The sequence below is a fragment of the Xiphias gladius genome, chromosome 7, assembly GCF_016859285.1.
Source record: "Xiphias gladius isolate SHS-SW01 ecotype Sanya breed wild chromosome 7, ASM1685928v1, whole genome shotgun sequence".
NCBI lineage: Eukaryota > Metazoa > Chordata > Actinopteri > Istiophoriformes > Xiphiidae > Xiphias > Xiphias gladius.
In genome coordinates, this window is record NC_053406.1 from 25,495,662 (window position 1) to 25,509,678 (window position 14,017).

General features: G+C 39.8%; 1 protein-coding gene across 1 annotated transcript in view; it reads left to right on the forward strand.

Moving 5' to 3' along the window:
* LOC120792235 (spectrin beta chain, non-erythrocytic 4-like) overlaps positions 1-14,017 on the forward strand; it is a 70,500-nt gene that overhangs the window by 21,315 nt on the left and 35,168 nt on the right. The window contains exons 20-24 of the mRNA XM_040131308.1: positions 512-642; positions 784-1,009; positions 3,851-4,053; positions 5,847-5,937; positions 12,490-12,636. Of these exons, the coding sequence (XP_039987242.1) occupies positions 512-642; positions 784-1,009; positions 3,851-4,053; positions 5,847-5,937; positions 12,490-12,636 (798 nt within the window). The remainder of the gene's footprint in view (positions 1-511; positions 643-783; positions 1,010-3,850; positions 4,054-5,846; positions 5,938-12,489; positions 12,637-14,017) is intronic.

Sequence of the window (14,017 nt, forward strand, 5' to 3'; positions counted from 1 at the left end):
TAGCACAGAAACCTCATCTATCGGTCATTTAAGTTAAACATTTGGTAAATATTTTAATGAAGTTAAAGGAATGATTCAGATCTTTTCACATAAAAACAAGGCAATTCATGTAGAATATCTGTGCCTCTTAAAAGCTGGGAAAGGTTCCCCTTCCCAGGAAAGGGGCAAGAGATGCTGATCGAAATGTTTTTTATCTGCCAACAAATCACAATGTAGGTGAGGCTGGGTTTCTACTTTCCACAACGAGATATATTGTGAAAATGGTTTAATTGCTGCCTCTGCTGCACGCTAGAGAGTAGCGTCTTGACACAGCTGGTAATCTGGAAACAAACTGCATGATCTGCATTTTTCCACACAGAAACCTTTTGAAACCTACGTATGGTCGTATGTGCGAAAGAGGCTTCAGATTATTTTTCATCAACACATTTGGCAGTATTCACAAACCTCTATAGTGTAGACTAACAGTAGAATTGATGAAATGTAACTCACGTTTCGCTCTCCACCCTGTCAGGACCTGGACTCGTTCCTCACCTGGTTGGTCCAGACCCAGACGGCTGCTGCCTCAGACCAGCTGCCGAACGACTTGGAGGAGGCCGAGAGACTTATCAACAAACATGCTGCCCTCAAGGAGGAGATAGGACGGTGGGTTGCTGAAGGACAATGAAAGATTTTTCTTTGTTTTGATGTTATCTTATCATTAATTTGACCCTCCTGAGGGCCCCTAACAAACACATAAGGTGTTCAGAAAATAATTGATCGGATCTCTGTTGTCTGTCTGTACAGGTATGAAGAGGACTACGAGCGCCTGCAGGCCATGAACGAGCTGCTGGAGTCCGAGGAGGCTCCTCTACCCCAGGCCGCCCTGCAGCAGTGGCTCCAGAAGCTCGATGTCGGCTGGAATAAATTGCTGGAGATGTGGGAGAGCAGGAGAGAAGTTCTGGTGCAGGCTCACATTTTCCATCTGTTCCTGCGAGATGTTAAACAGGCGGAGTCCTTCCTCAATAATCAGGTGAAATAAGGAAGGCGTAGTAGGTTTTAGGAGCTACAAAGGAGTGTCTCCGGGCAGCTCTTTCTGGTGTTTTAGCTGCCCTCGTGGCATATTGCTTCAGGATGGCAATGTCAGTCAGTCTGTCAGCCTAAAACTTTGGTTCAAAATGAAATATCTCAACAACATTTGGATAGATTGCCCTGAGAGTTGGTACAGACATTCATGGTCAATAGCGGATGAATCCTAATAACTGTTGTTGATCAGCTAACACGTTAGAGATTTAAAGCTTGAAATATGGCTAACAACAGGCTACATGAAAAAGTGGTGATCCACTGTTCTTCATGACATTAGTAGTTGTTGTGATAATGTGATTGGCTTCCTACAGTATGTAATAGTATATTCCCACCATCTTACCTGATGTACATGTTAGCAAGACCTCTTTGATTTGCTCCAATCCCACTGAGTCACAGAAATCTGTTTAAATGATGTTTGATAGCCAGATGAAAGAAGCTGCTGTGTGCAACATGTATGATGTGCTTTTAGGCTGCTGTTTTCAAGTAGCAGCTTTTAGGTGTTTTGTTTGTCAGAGCTTGTCTGGCTGCCACTGAGGTAGACACAAGTCTCCTTTGCTGTGCCTATTTTTCCACTTTCAACTTGTCTTTTCTTCTGATGCTAACAGACCAGAAGGAGCTATAAACTGCACACAAAATCAGTAGAACAAAAGAATGTGCAGCTCAAATAGTGCTGTGTCATTTATATGTCAGGGTATTTTATATGGATATATTTTGGACCACGAGTAAAAATATACATGTATTGCAATACTGAAGCAAAGTGAGGGGCAGATTAGGAAGTGGACTACATTTTTCCTAAGACATGGTGAAAGGACATACTCTATATTACCTAAATAACCCGGTGTCTGTATGCAGACATTCTCTATAAGCAGGGTTAATGATGCCTTCTGACTGCAGCAGAGATGCACAGAAAATCAACTGGACTGGGTGTGGTCCGCTTATAACTGCCAACGAGAGAAAACAAAAGGGTGTGCGTGTGCGTGTGTGTGTGTTTGTCAGCAGGTGTCTTTCTGCAGAGTGTCTCTGTGTTATGTGATATCAGAGCAGGAGCTGTCGAGGCAGCAGCTTCTAGTAACTCTAGATCTACATTGTGGCTTCATGATGAAGTGTAGGAAGAGGAACTGCTGGTGGCCTTCTGATGCTCAAGTCTGTGTCCATGTGTGTATTGTAAATTATACAATATCCTTTATATTGGCTAAATTCTGTCCATTAGTTGTAGGTTAGCATGCAAGAATTTGGTTTGCAAAGATCATACGTTGAGTCTTAGCTCGATTTAAATAATTCAATAGTATCATGAATGAAGGGAGATTATATTACTTTAACAAAATATGATGTTGCATTATTTTTGACCAAAATTTTAGTGGCATGAATGATTAGCGATATTAATTAAGTGCCGTAATATCCTGCCTCATTTTCATGTTAGGAATATGAGCAGCAAATGGCACAGACAGAAATTATTAAGCAAGAATTTTGTGGAAACAAATTTAAGTTTTTTAAAGTTGATTTCGATGTTGTCAGTACTTTTACCTTAGTTGAATGATGATTATCCCGTTTCTTTTATAATCTATATAAGTATTTTTAAATACCCAATTCCCTGATAGCAGTCTTTGGAATATAATTATCACCTTCTTTCAAATTGCCATATAAATATGATCTAAGGACATTTCCAGGTCCACAGACTAGCCTGTGTCGTGTGGTAGAGAACAACAGTCGGTATCACATGCACAGAGGTTTGTTTTTCTAGTCCGAAATGTCACAGGCAGAGCTTTCCCTGACTCCTGCGTGTGCATGTGTGTGTCTTTGTGAGTGAGCACGTATAAGCTTGTGTGTTGGCCAGAACGTCTCCTTTGGTTTGCTAACAGCTCTTTACCAGGGACCAGCTCTCATTATTAGCCCGGTGGGGGGGTTATTTAGAGAGCAGCATTTCTTCTTCAGTAACTATCAAAGACATTCCAGGCCATAGATCTTTGTCTGCCTCTCCCTGTTGTTTCTGCCTCAGTTTAATTTATTTTCCCTGTATCCAGAGACCCTATACATTTATAATGATATGGTTTGTTTGAGTAGATCTGTTTCAAAAGGCCGATATTTTCTGATCTTAAATGATTGACAGAACAAAATTTAAAAAAAACCTCATAATACAAAAGGGAAAATGAAAAAATAATGCAAAAAAATATTAATGATTTGTTTTACTGTAGAGTTTGAATATGGCCTTGCTACTTATTATTGTCATTATCAATTCAATGTGTCTATTTTTTGTTTAATAATTGATAAATCATTTAGTGTAATAACTGAAAGAAAATTGTAAAAAAAAAAAAAAATCCCCTTATAATTTCCTAAAACTCCATTTGATGTCTTCAGATTGTTTGTTTTGTCCGACCAGCAGTCCAAAACATGAAGATATTCAATTTACTATCACGTATGACAAAGAAAAGCAGCACATTTTCAGATTTGAGAGTTTGAAAAAGAAAAGGAATGTTTGGCATTTTGGCTCGAAAAATGACTTAATTGATTAACAGTAATTTTTCTGTTGCTTGACTAAAACGTAAATATTAAAACTGGTTCTTGCCCCTTTGATTCTTCGTTGTATGGCTTAGTTGATGTATAATTCTTACAAAAAAGCCAAAATTAGGCGTGATCCTAAATTTCAAGAATCTGTCTGAACTATTCTGTGCTTCTGATATTTTTCATAGTATTGTGGGCTCTTTCCCTTTTTCTTCGATCATCTCCTGACTTCACTGTGTCTGTTCCTGAACCTAGAAATCACCTCACAGCTCGCATCTTTATGTCCCAGGAATCAGCCCTTGCTCACGTAGAGCTGCCCACCACGGTGGAAACAGTCGAAGCCGCCATAAAGAAACACAAGGATTTCACCACCACCATGGAGCTGAACCTGCACAGGATCAAAGCTGTGATTGAGGCTGGAGAGAGTCTGATCAGCCAGAGCAACATCTACTCTGAACGCATCAGGGAACGCGTCAACACCCTCGCCAACAGGTACCAAATACATACGTGAAAAACAAAAGGAGTAATAAAGGAAATTCTAAACTAAAGCCTAGACTAACTCTGAAGCAGAAAATGATATGTCAGTGTTTAGCAGTTTTTTAAATATTCTATCAGTTTTACTTCATCAAAAAAGCTTTAAAATGTTGAATTCTCACATTGACTATTCAGTTTTCCTCGTGCTTAGCGATTTTTTTTAATGGCAAGATTTGATAAGTGTGCCAAGAATAATTCAAACTTTATAATAATAGAACATTATTTGAACAATAAAACATACAGCTTTACCGTATAAAAGAAAAGATTTGTGTATGGATTGTCCTGCTCTGTGGAAATGGTTTTCATGCTATATGAAAAGGAACCAGTGGGGAATGTTTTTTTCTTAAGGGTTAAGGGTTTTATTTTTACTGTGCGCAAAATGGAGGCAATAATGGAGTGGAGAAGGAAATGTACATGTCTGACATAAATGTGAAAAAAAAAAAAAAAAAAAATTATATACTATATACTGTTTAAGTAGTTGCTAGTTTGTAAACGCCCTCAGTAGTTTTATTCTCCTTTGTTAAATGCTGGATATCTCCATTTAAGATGAAACTCTTCCAAAAGTTTCAGGTCTCTTGCCGTCAACACACAGGGTTTGGCTCTGTTCAAACAGAGTACCACCTGCAGCACACTCTGTCCTAGCTGTACGTTGAGCTGATTTTAAAGCACAAAGATCTAAGCAGCTGTTGGAACACAATACAACAATAAAGGAATAATAGCAGCTAAAGAATTTGAAGACAATGGACTCACAAGTGTAAATGAAACAAAACACAGAAAACAGAGCCTGGTCTGTTTGGTCCAGAACTGACACCTGACCATGAAATCTGTGTGATGGCTGAGGTGGTGTATGTGTGTGTGTGTGTGTGTGTGTGTGTGATTGTGTGTGTGTGTGTGTGTGTGTGTGTGTGTGATTGTGTGTGTGATTGTGTGTGTGTGTGTGTGTGATTGTGTGTGATTGTGTGTGTGTGTGTGTGTGTGTGTGTGATTGTGTGTGATTGTGTGTGTGTGTGATTGTGTGTGTGTGTGATTGTGTGTGATTGTGTGTGTGTGTGTGTGTGTGTGTGTGTGATTGTGTGTGTGTGTGTGTGTGTGTGTGTGTGTGTGTGATTGTGTGTGTATATTGAGTGGGGGTTGGGGTTTTTATGTGCGTGTGTGTGTGTGTTCAACAATAGCAATGTGGTGAACCATATGGTTTTTAGATTTAATCTACATGAATTAACTCAGTGGACATTTGTCTTTCTCCAGTGGGGACAAATAAATGAGCACATTTTACACATATTTTTAAAAACAAATAATATCTATATTCTTCACTATTACGATGGTATTTTCACAAAGGTGCAACAAGTAATGTATGTCTGTTATTGCCCTCTGTCAGAAGAAGAACTCTAGCAACATCAAGATTCTGAGTCAATGTACTTTATTTTATCTGATTATTGAGATAAATAATGTATGAACACATGATACATCGTAGTTAGAAATACTTTACTAATACTACTGCTTTCACTGCTTGAGGGTACATTGTGCTGCACAGCTGACTGCCTGCTTACTCGACCCTCCGCAATCACTCCGCTTTTAAAATGTTTGTAGAATTATTGTTCTGAAGCAGAATAAACAAGATTTGATTTTCAGAAATCTCAGCATCTGGAAAGTCTGAGATGGATACACACTATCGCACCTAAATATGGAATAATTGTGTTAAATATTTAATTATTGTACCTTGAAACTTAATGGCCTGTCCCCCACTCTTTCAGGGGAAACCAGAACAGGGAGCTGGCCCAGCAGTGGCTGGAAAAACTGAATGACCAGTGGGAACTTCAGAGGTTTCTCCAGGACTGTCATGAGGTAGGAGGCCAGCAGACTGGTTTTACTGCTTGAACTCTTCGGGACTTAAGGCGATCTCATGAGGAAGTGAATCAAATCAGTTTAAGAGCATTTTCCCAGGGAAAATTAAGAGGATGGTAATCTCGTGTTTTCTTTTGTTACGATAGCCAACTTCTTGTTTTTGTGTCCTCTAGTGGCAGCACAAGATAACTTCTCATTTTTCGGACTCGATTACCCAGAAAACCTCCCCTTTTTGCATCATTAAAGTGCACAATCTTGTTGTGGCTAATGAGAGAAATTTGTTGTCTTGACAGAACAATAGCTGCTATTTTACATTCTGAAATTCAATAATTGTGGACACAAAAGTCAAATCTATGGGGTTCGTGAAACCTTTAAATTTTAAATGTGCATATAAATATTTCCCCTATAAGATTTATCTACCATGTTGTCATTGTCATAGTCACACAATAGGAAATGTTTCACCTGGCCTATATCGAGTTTGTCATGAGTGTAATTACCATTTTGTAATAAGATGATGATCTATATCTGTAATTTGACAACACCAGTCCTTTTTATAACTAAGTACATGAGGGTGTACAATGATATAATGGTTATAGACGGATTATAATTTAATATATATGATTTTGTGATTCTGAGAAGTGCTATGTCAACAATGAGCAAAGGTAACAAAAAAGTACTTTAAGGGATTACCACTTTAATCCTCTTTTTTGTTTTGTTTTTTTGTTTCTTAATGTAAGATATCATTGACATGGTCCACACCTCAAGTGTGTGTCCAGTTGGTTGCACACAGGTCACCTCTTCTGGCTCCTGAGTTTGTGCTCTCTCACCCTACTGAGCCATTGGCTTCTTTCTGGGCCAAAACCTTGTTTAGTTTCAGCAACTTTCTCTCTTTGGCTCTCCTGAATAATTCAGTAGCACAGCTCCTCATCACTAATTTAAAAGAGGAAGAGTGTATCTCACTGTGTGGGTGGGTGGGTGGGTGGGTGTGTATGTGTGTGTGTGTGTGTGTGTGTGTGTGTGTGTGTGTGTGTGTGTGTGTGTCAGCCATATATCTGTCTGTCTGCTTGTATGAGGTATGTATATCTGTAGAAATACAGTATGCATGAGGAGTCTTCCCCTGACCGTGTGTGTGTGTGTGTGTGTGTGTGTGTGTGTGTGTGTGTGTGTGTAACATACAGTGGGCGACTGACACTGCGTCACTCCGTAGGAACCTTAGCTCTCAGCTGACAGGATGCATCTTCAGTCCAGCCTGCATCCTCGTGTTTCCTGCTTCTCACTGTCACTCCCTAGCCACTCACCAACACATTTACAGTGACTTTTATACCATCAGTTGTGTTGTACAAAAAAAGAGCACATCTACAATTTATATTATTAGATCTTTATGGGTAGATTTGACAGATCTTTGTTCAAAGCAACTTTCAGTGCTGCTCAATAAACATTCAAGGAGAAAAAATCATCTGATCAACTGAAGGTTGACGTTGCAAAAATCAAACCATAAGTGCAAGAGGTGCTACAGGAAGTCATCATCTTTTATGTTAGATTGACAAGCTTTACCTGATTAAATAATACATATGTTTAAAGGTACAGTAATTGCAAAACACTTCATGCATGCAGCTGCTCTTTTAGAAATACTTTCCTTTTCAACAAAGATAAGGGACAAAGTGTAAGGCACCGTTAGTGTTAGAGTGAAATTACATCAGCGCAAATCAGTGCTATTTATTACCACATACAAAACAGAACTTATTTTCAAAAAGTTTGGTGCATTTAATTTTTGAATTGTGTTTTTATTTGTTTTATGCATTTTAAATTAATTATGTATTTTATGTTTTATTTTTTTCAGTTATTTGCCGATAACAACGGCAGTACAACAAGACATTCACCTGGGCTCTCGGTTCACTCGGTGATTGGACACTGTAATTTTCAGGCAATCTGCCCCGGGAATTTGTGGCCGTGCTTGCTGTGAACAATACCCGAGTCTAAAAATGTTGGGAAAAATAGCTGTTGTTTTTTCTTTTCTTTTTTTTTTTTTCTTTTTTTTACCCCTCTTGTATAACCTTAAGTCCCTCTTCAAACTGTCTCTTCCACTTTACCTACAGTACGACTCCATCTTCAGGACAATAGGGGACTGAGGAAGTGAACTCATACTGTAGCTTTTTACCCAGACTCACCTCCAGGTCTGTTTCAAGAAAAGAGCAGGTGTATGCCCAAAGGGGCTGCATTGCTAAACACACTGTGTCCCTATATAATACAATAGGTTTAACACATGATAATTCACTCTGTATACATTCACTCCAGTCTTCAGCTTTTTTGTGCTTTTCTTCTGTCAGGTCACATATATTATGGATTGAAGACTCTGACAAGTTATTGTATGTTGTTGTTAGACAGTGTTAAATTCACTTAACCTGGTAATATTTTCTCCAGACTTAAAACGTCTTTGTTAGCAGTTCTTATACATACACAAATATTACATACATCTTATTCATACAGTATGTGCAGTGGACTAGTGTTTGTCCTGGACTCACCTGTCACTTGATAACTCATTAATGATTTGTATACTCAAAAGCTATGCAACTAAGGTGGTATGTTAGCTGTTACAGAAAAACACTAAATTGAATATTCAGCCCAGGCACGAATACCTTGAAAAAGGGCACATGGAAATTTTTTTTTAGTCTTAATCCAAAGCTTCTCCGGAGGTCCAGTGCTTTAAAGCAAGTCACTAGAGGTGAATGGTAAATTTTTTAACTAATAGATATCACCATGAAATTTCCCCAGTTGATTACTTAAAGTTAATTACTTAAACTAAAATTATATTTTGTATTACAAGTTCTCTGAAATTTTATTACCTTTGCTAAGGAGGTTTTCACCCGTGACTGTTGGTTTGTATGTTTCATTTGTCAGCAGGATTTTGCAGAAAGTACTGAACTGATTTGCACCAAAGGGATTGGGCATGGCCCAGGGAAGAACCCATTAAATTTTGGTGTGGATCCAGGAATTTTTTTATTACTTTTCCCGAACATTGCGAGAGAGAGCATTTTTGAACATTTTCGTCAATATTTGGTCTTAGTGGAGGTAGCCATTATAATGGGTGCCATCCTGTTGTTTAAATATGCAAATAAGGTATCATCTAATTAAATGTGTGTTAATTTGAATACAATTCCAAAACAGAAATCTGAACACTGGACAAAGCCATGTTCAAAATTCTTGTTTCATTTTGTTGACATATTAGAGTCAAAGGTTTTTATGCAGGGGATTTTGGATATCTCTTTTTATCACTCTATAAATAAGAAAATACTGTAAACAGCCATATAAAATCTATTTTTGCCATGTTTTTAGGAATAAAATTTTATATAAATCAGGCTATGAATGTTACATGAAAAAACCCTCTGTAAAAACCTTCAGAATATAGATCGGAATAAAACTGTGAAATTTGATATATGTAAGTGCTACTGAAGTGGACATTTCTGGCTCGGTGTATGAGAAAAAACTATTTTCATTTCTTACATTTTTATTGGAGACGGCTATTTACAGACACAATATCTTATACAAAGGAAGTGACCATGTCTGGATCTGATAAAATTGTGCAGGAGAGAGAGAGAGCTTTACAACAGTACAACATGACACGGTTCAGTCAATGAATGCCAACTTTCGGTGAATTTAGGAGAAATCTACAGATTCAAATAGAGAGTGTACTAAAATAAACACCTAAATGTGTATTTTGGACGTTTTCTTTGCACTCATTTGGAAGAAGATATGTTATGGCAGCAAAATAGCCCAACATTTTAAAATTGACCAGTGCAAGAAAAAAAACATTGTTTTTGATTGTAGTGTCTTGCCTTAAAAGAGGGGAAACGTATATTTATTAGAGTTGGTGAACAGATGGGAATTTGGTTTCTCCATGTATTGTACAAATTTGTCTTTATTTATGTATTTTATACTGTATGCAGTATATGTAATTAGTAACCAGCGAGTCTTGAAATCCTTTCAGATATTTAATTTACGACCAAAAAAAGACTTGAACAATTGATCAGTTATAAAAATTGTTGATGAATTTCCCGATCTCATTGAATAATGGATTTAATTATTTTTAGTTGCACATATTCTCATCAACTTTCTGCAATGTGTTACCAAAGTGCTATATTGTGGCAGAGCTGTTGGTTTTCAAGAGAAGCTTTCTTGATGAGATCTTTGTTAGACGTACATTGTTTGACTAAAAGTGGGAGATCAATGTGGCGATGAAGCCTGATGATGTGGTGATGACTACTAGGCTAGGAATCCTTGACCCTCTCTCATCGTCTTTCCTCCTCTCCCTCTTCTTTTCTGTTTCCCCTTCTTCCCTTCTTATACCAGACATACAGTACTTCTCTATCTCTTCCTCCCCTCCTACCCCCACCCATTCATTCTCATTCATTCTCGATGTCTCCCCGCCACCCCCCAGCCCACACTCGCACAATCCGTCTCTCCTCCTCTTCCCCCATTCAATTCATTTACGGTCTCAAGGGGGTCACCAGGCTGTAACCCACCATGACCTCTGCAGTCATGAGACCCGTGTGTGTGTGTGTCTGTCTGTGTGTCTGTGTGGGTTCATGCACATGTTTATACACTCCTCATGAGTGTGAGTGTGTACACACTTTTTTTTTTGTTTCTGCATGTACTGCATATGTGTTAATGTTAGAGGCGTGTTTATTCATGTTAGCTGGCGTGTTCTTACCCATGTGTGATTGTGCACGATAGCTTCTGGAAGAGGTGACACTACCACACCTCCTTTTTTCTTTCTCTTCTCTTCGGTCCGAACCTCTACTGTTTCTCTCTCTCTTTTCTCTCTGCTTCACCACTGCAGCAGCGTCAGGCAAGCTGGAGACAGAGAGTACAGCTGCCTGTGACTGCTGCAGAGAGGAAGAGAGAGATGGTAGAGGGGGGTGGTGTGTAGGAGGGGAAGAATAAAACAAAAGCAGCCATAGAGGAGTCATGAGCTTGGCTGTTAGCGGAGACCGCTTTGCTTCAATCCATTAAAGCAGCGCAAAAAAAAACAAAACACAATCTCTTTTGTTTTTCACTGTGTCCCTGACACTCATCCATCCTCCTGCTTTGACACCATTTAAAGTCCACCTCCCCACCTACACCTACTCCACTCAGCATCATTAGCCGTGACCAGTGAGCCTGGAGGCGCTGCCTGAATCCCCTGCCCCCCAAAAATCCCCAATCCCAGTCTTTTGCTCCTCCTTCTCCTCTCCTCCTCCTCCATCTCTCCTCCAACCAGCCTGGTTGCTCACTCACTCGCCTGCTCGCTGAAGGTGTGAGGCAGCGGAGGGGCACCCGTGCATCAGCTCTGCTGCCTGCCATTTTATTGTTTTGGGGAAAAGGATTATTTTTTTTCTTTTTCTCCTTCTCTCAGTCATCCTCAATCTTGCCCTCTCGCTCGTCACTGATCTGCTCCCGCCCCTCCTCTCTCTCCTGATTGAGCGTACAGCGATTCCTTAGCCACACAGCAAGGGGAGAGGATAGAAGGGAGCGCAGCCTCAGTTTGAAGTCTCCAGTCTGTCTCTTCAGCCTCCAGTATTGTTGTTATTTACCCTCATGGCTTGCATTTTCCTCATAGCACACCTTTTGTGTTGCTCCCTTGTGTTCAGCACTCCAGAAGGCGCCTCTCTTTCTGTCTCTCTTTCCTTTCCTTCCCCTCCTCGTTCACCCTCTCCATCTGGCTCTGCGGTGAAGAGCGTCTTTGCATGTGTGTGACGGCAGACCAGCGAGGATGCGGATACCAGCGGCTGCCTGTAGCGGCCACATCCCCGTGGTCTGTTCCTGTTAAACACCGCCGGTAAACGAGTTGTTTGCTGTACAGTTGGGTTAGGAGAGACTGGTTACGGCCGGTGGTGGAGGTGCAGGTGGAATGTTACAAGCAGGTGTGAGGATGTTGATGACGGAGAGATGAGAGTGCTGATGCTGACCTGAATATGTTGGTGATGCTGTGAGCGCAGGCGTGAGGTGTTTTCAGTCTGTGTCTGCCTCACACAGACAATCTGTGTGTGCAGGTTTTACTCTTTGATGGAGATTGGAGTTTGTTTTGTGTATGTGAGTTGTGTACAGTGCGGGTGCATGTTGATGCTGCGGACACTGTGATCTGTTATGTTGTGTGTGCATATGAATTCTTGCTGCCATGCTTGTCGGTACAAGTGGGTCTGCCTACATGTGCCTGCCATGCGTCCTTAAATATTCATGTCTGTGTGTTTGACCTTGCATTTCCCACTATATGTGTTGCTGGCGTGTTTATCTACTAACAGAAGCTAATGAAAACATAAATGTGTGAATTATGATAATGCACTGTAAGTGAGTATATGACTCTTATGCAATCAAACAAATGTTTCTCCTATGAACTGGACATGATTTCAGCATTTGTGTGCAACCTATTCATGCGTGTGACAGTGTTGTTTTAAAATGAGAAATCAGTTTCTACAACAACAGTACCCTACGCCAACAGTTATTTACAGTATTTATACTCATCCAGTATTGACACCTCTCTCTTTCTTTCATTTTCTCCTTGCCTCTCTCGCCCAGCTTGGGGACTGGGTGTGTGAGAAGATGCTGATGGCGAGGGACAGCAGCCGAGACGAGACCCAGAAGCTTCATAAGAAATGGCTGAAGCACCAGGCCTTCATGGCCGAGTTGGCCCAGAATAAGGAATGGCTGGACAAAATTGAAAAGGTGAGTGCTGCTCGTCATACAAATGATAGCGTGTTCCTGCCTTGTTGATACAGTCTTGGTGCTTTTTTTCTCTCGCTTGAGTTTTACTGGGTCACTCAGGTGTTTTATGACCTTCGTCTCCTTGGAATCAGACAAAATGCCACTGAGGAATGTGGAAATATGTTTTTGTGTATTTTATTATGCAATATTTTTGTTTCTTTTGACAGTAGGCAATGGAGGTTGTCAGGATAGAGACAGGGAAAAGGAAGGAAATGAAATATTGGTGTGGAGTTGTAATAAAACATGTCATTTGTTTGGGCTTTGGCCCAGTGAGTTACTAAAGAAACCCTACATTGCAGACAGTTCATACTGAGCAGAATATATATATATATATAATAAATTAATTAATTCGTTTTTTTTTTTTTTTTTACCAATGCTTCTGCTCTCCTTACACAGATAATTTGACAACTTTGAAGCTTTGTTTATCACATGTTGCTTTGAAAACTCACGTATCAAAGTGCTCAAAGTGCTGAATACCCGGCCCATTTGTGACACACCATTATAGCAGAGTTTGCATTTATGATTAAGTGCCTTCAGAGATAAATTTTTTCATTATTTTGTCTACCCCCTACAGATAAGAGGGGCACTTTGATTTTTAGCCATTTTTTGTCCCTGAATCTACAGTTTAAAAACCAATTAACATAAGAGATAGAAAGTGAAGAACAAATGGAAAGATATGTCTTTATGTTGACTCGTGTTGATGTATACAGTAGATGCCCGCTAGCTTACTGTGCTGATGGTTAGTAAGAGAAAACAATGTGTATTTGGGAAGATTTATAGCAGCTGTCAAAAATCTGTTTGCTCACTGAACGTTAAGATTTGTTTATATAATTTTAAAGAGAAAAGTGACCTCTTATGTCTGTTTCCCATCAGACAGGCATCACTGATGTAAACAAAGTGTGGGCATCAATCATCAGAGTTGCGCAGCCTTTCATTAATGTCAAAAACTAAAGTGTTAAACTTAACTTAATCAAAGCATGACAAAGCCAGTGGCAAGGACAGAAAGTATTACAGAGGGGTTTTAAATAGAGAGGGGGGCGCTGTAAACCTCAGCACTGCTCTTTGTCCTGATAGGACATTTATATGGCACATCAGCCTCTTGTCTCAAGCTGCAGTCGACACAGACGTAATTGGGTTAGCCAGTGTTTCCCAAGCTGCACGTCCAGGTTTCACAGGGTTGACTCTGAGCTGTTATGTTCACACTTCGGAGTGGCTGCTGTGATGTGAATCTGGATGTGTAGAATCATTATTGGGCAGTGCAGCTGTAGTTCAGTGCCACATTTCCTCAGGCCAATTCGATCTCATCACTGATTTGTGATCCTATGTTCGGCAAAGTCACACA